Source organism: Penaeus vannamei, chromosome 8, assembly GCF_042767895.1.
Source record: "Penaeus vannamei isolate JL-2024 chromosome 8, ASM4276789v1, whole genome shotgun sequence".
In the NCBI taxonomy this organism is placed as follows: domain Eukaryota; kingdom Metazoa; phylum Arthropoda; class Malacostraca; order Decapoda; family Penaeidae; genus Penaeus; species Penaeus vannamei.
Window position 1 is genome coordinate 4,714,720 of NC_091556.1, and position 4,175 is coordinate 4,718,894.

Sequence of the window (4,175 nt, forward strand, 5' to 3'; positions counted from 1 at the left end):
GCAGTCGAAACGGCATTTAATTATTGATTCTAGTTATAACAATCAAAACTGCCATTATTAGATATCAACATGGAAGATTGTGTACGTGTGTGCGCTTGTAGGTGTGTAGGTGTGTGTACGTATGTCTGTACATGTGTGTGTGCGTGTGTACATGTGTGTGTACATAGTGAATGTGTGTACATATGTACATTGTGTGTACGTGCGTATATGTGTGTGTATGCGTACGTATGTGTATGTATGTATGTATGTATGTATGTGTAAATGTGTGGTTGTATTATATGTATGTGCGTGAGCGAGCCGTACATGCACATGCATATGTAAGTATATGCATGTATAAATACATTAGCAAAGACACGCACAGATCTTCTCACACACACACACAGCAGCATAGCCAGGAACACCTTTTCCGCGCGCGCGTGGACCGAAAGGGAAAGGGACCCAGACACACACACACACACACACACACACACACACACACACACACACACACACACACACACACACAACCCCCCCCCCCCCACACCCCCCCCCCCCCCCCACACACACACACACAGAGACCAGGTGCCGCGCTGACCCTGATAACGAAACCCCAGCATCCTTCCGGTTTGAGGGTCGACCGTGAAAAAAAACACATCGCCCGGGTTTCCTCCTCTCACTCCAGGAATTCTGTCGCCTTGATCTTGGCCTCAGATGAACGACCCCGTGTGAGGATGGGGGGGGGGGGATATTGCGGTCGGCTGATGAGTCACTCTTTTTGTGCACGGGGGTGGGGTGGGTGGGGGTGGGGGGTGTTAAGTGGTTGTGTTTTTGGATGTTAGGGGTGGTTTGTGGTTGTGTGTGATTGTTAGGGGTGGTTGTGTGTGGATATTTGGGGTGGTGTGTGATTGTTACGGGTGATTGTGTGTGGATATTTGGGGTGTTTGTGGTTGGGTGTCGATATTTGGGGTGTTTGTGGTAGGGTGTGGATATTTAGGGTGGTTGTGTGTGGATATTTAGGGGTGTTTATGGTTGTGTGTGGTTATTAGGAATGTGGTTATGTGGGATGTGTGGTTAATAGACGTGTCTGTGGAGATTAGGGATGTTTGTTGTTGTTTGTGGTTGTATGTTTTCTCTGTTTAGTTAAGGGATGTTAGATGAAGTGGTGTTGATATTCATGCTAGTAATTGCATTAGATGTCTATATTATATTGTTCTACTAATCTCTATATTCCGTGAGTATATCTTACTAATCTCCTATATCTTTCAATACATGAATTAATGCATTTTAAAAATTCTACGTTTCTCCCCCTCCACGAGATGCGGCGCTCGACCCTACCGGGAGCTAGGAGTCACCGAAACGAATGAGCTGGAATAGGACCTGGTTCTTCCCATCATTGCAACTCGCAAACAGTGCACCAGAACTAACGAGTTTTGCTACCAGAACCTAAGCTTAGTTCCTTTGCAGTGCTAACCAGAACCTAAGCTTAGTTCCTCTGCAGTGCTAACCAGACCCTAAGCTTAGTTCCTCTGCAGTGCTAACCAGAACCTAAGCTTAGTTCCTCTGCAGTGCTAACCGGAACCACTCAGTGTCTCGGCAGTGTTACCAGAACCGCCTTAGCTCCTCTGCAGTGCTAACCAGAACCCCCCTTTAGTGCTATCAGAACCTCCCAATACATCGGGAGTGCTACCAGAACCGCCTAATGTCTCTGCAGTGCTACCAAAGCCGTCTTATGTCGCTGCAGCGTTACCAGGACCGCCTAGCTCCTCTGCAGTCCCACCTGAACCACCTAGAATGTCTCCAGTACACTCAGAACCATCCCAGTGCCCTTACTGAACTTCCTGCCACGTTAAAACCCTTCTTGAAACACTTCCACTATCAAATGCTACTTCTGTTACGTCACGTGACTATCTGTGCTGCATGTGAACACTTTGTATGTATTTTTTATCATGTGTAATATATCTCTTGAAAATTTTAATCTGATATTACTTGTGTTGACTGTAGTTACGGGAATGTTTTAAATAGATGAAGACTGAGGCTTTTTTAAAAGTCTTTGATCTTGGGGCTAAACATTTAAATTGCCCAAGAATATAAAGCGAGTCTACTTAGATAAATATTATAAATAGGCTTAATTACCATACAAGTGCGTTACCTTTATACCAGTGAAAAGGGATTTAATAAAAATTTTAATGCATTTTATGGTTATACTTCTCCATTTTTAATTTTTTCTTTTGATTTCAACACAGAGGATTTAAATTACTGGATCTTATAAGAAATGAATAGAACATGGAAAAGGACATTGATTTACGTGACTTTAATTCTTAGTTATCAGTTTTAAAAAAATGTCTAATAGCTGGACTTATTAAATAAAACCCTAAACTTTTTAGTGGAAGAAGGGGACAAACCTTTCCTAAAACACAGTGCAGCGTCAGTGAAGGCTGTCTTTGACCTAAAATCACGACCTGAATCGCAAATGTATGGAATTTAAATGTAAATAACCCAAGACTTGATGACAAATCCCTATATTCGACGCATAAAATCCTCGATATAGATCAAGATAAACTAAAAACAATCCGTGTTTAGATGAGAGAGATGCAGAAAGAGACATTTAGACAATGAGAGACATAGACAGGCAGAGATACAGACTGAGAGAGAGACATAGATAGGCAGAGATACAGACGGAGAGACAGATACAGACTGAGAGAGAGACAGATAGACAGAGATACAGAATGAAAGAGTGAGACAGACAGACAGACACAGACAAAGACAAACTCGAAAATACTTACTATTTATCGAAGCGATGACTGGCGCCACCACACCAACGAAGACCAAAGCAAGGGCAAACACACGCATCTTGGCAGTTAACGAACCGGTAGTAGTTAACAAGCGTTTGTTAATAGTTTGGAAAATAAAAATCTCTCTCGATCGTTTCGTAGAGTTAAAAAATTAACTTCGGAATACCCTCTGTTGTGACTTTATTACTAGATACGAAGAGGCAACTTGTGTGTCTCTCTCACAAATAGAAACACTAGATATACAAGTCGAACAAGCAAAGTATTTGTTTATATTCCGAGAGAAAGAGGGAGAGATGTGCACGGCAAACGCTCCAGTGATCGTTTCATGCCTTGTTTTAACCTACGCCAAGTATATGTAGTGTCCCGCAAGGTTAACACTTGTCGACCTAGAGCGTGACGTCAACGGCCTACCACAGGGGCCAATGGGGGAGTGGCAGGGTGGGGGGGAGAGATGGGGGGAAGGGGGCGGGGAAGTGCGAAGGGTGTGGAGAGGGAAGAGAGGGAGAGCGTAGAGGGGGGAGGGGGAAGGGGAGGTTATGGAAGAACAGGGATGGGGATGGGGGTTGGGAGGTGGAGGAGGGAGGCGGGGTTAGGTGGTGTTTGGGGTCACGTAGGGGTGGTAGGAGGTGGGGGAGGAGGGGGGGAGAGGGGGGTCCATCGGTGCTGACCTTGTCTTGGGTGCCGGGGCGAACCAGCATGGCCCGCGTCGCCCAAAGACCTTGTTTTGACGGCTAGATGTGCCTCCGGTGTGCTAGCGGGGGTGTGCGAGTACAATTGATAGCGGATAAAACATTTCCTCATTTAGCTGTACTTCACTCCCGCCATTTCCATTTTCCTGGTTCTGCATTTCCTCGTCTGGATGTGCGTGTTATCCGTTCTTCTGTCTACCCTTCACCCCCCCTTTTCCTTTTTTTAAAGCTTGTCCTAACTGTTTCGCCTTCCCTCCGCGATTAATCCGCGGGCAAAGAACCTTTAGCGAACCTTTCTGCGAAAAAGTAAACAATAGTTTTCTCTCTCAGTCTTTCACTCTCTCTCTCTCTCTCTTTCAGTCTCTCCCACTCCCCCTCTCTCTTTCTCTTTCCCTCTCCCTCTCCATCTCTGTCTCTCTTCCTCTCTTCATCTCTCTCTCTCTCTCTCTCTCTCTCTCTCTCTCTCTCTCACTCTCTCACTCTCTCTCTCTCTCTCTCTCCCTCTCTCCCTCCCTCCCTCCCTCCTCTCTCCTCTCTCTTTTCCCTTTCCCTATTACTGTTTCTCTCTCTCTCTTCATCTCTTTCTGCCCTCTCCCACCCCCTCTCTTTCCCTCCCTCCCACTCCTCTCTTCCTTTTCACACTTCTGTCCCACCTCCACTCACTCCCTCCTTTCCCCCTCCCCACTCTCTCTCTCTCACTCTGTCCCACTCCCTC

General features: G+C 45.9%; 2 protein-coding genes across 2 annotated transcripts in view; one reads left to right on the plus strand and one right to left on the minus strand.

Moving 5' to 3' along the window:
- LOC113813319 (uncharacterized) overlaps positions 1 to 2,171 on the plus strand; it is a 4,725-nt gene extending 2,554 nt beyond the window's left edge. The window contains exon 4 of the mRNA XM_027365299.2: positions 1,296 to 2,171. Coding sequence (XP_027221100.1) covers positions 1,296 to 1,353 — 58 coding nt within the window. The 3' untranslated portion in view covers positions 1,354 to 2,171. The remainder of the gene's footprint in view (positions 1 to 1,295) is intronic.
- Positions 1 to 3,034, minus strand: part of LOC113813318 (trypsin-1) — a 22,484-nt gene extending 19,450 nt beyond the window's left edge. The window contains exon 1 of the mRNA XM_027365298.2: positions 2,763 to 3,034. Within this exon, the coding sequence (XP_027221099.2) occupies positions 2,763 to 2,829 (67 nt within the window). The 5' untranslated portion in view covers positions 2,830 to 3,034. The remainder of the gene's footprint in view (positions 1 to 2,762) is intronic.
- Positions 3,035 to 4,175: the final 1,141 nt, after the last annotated feature.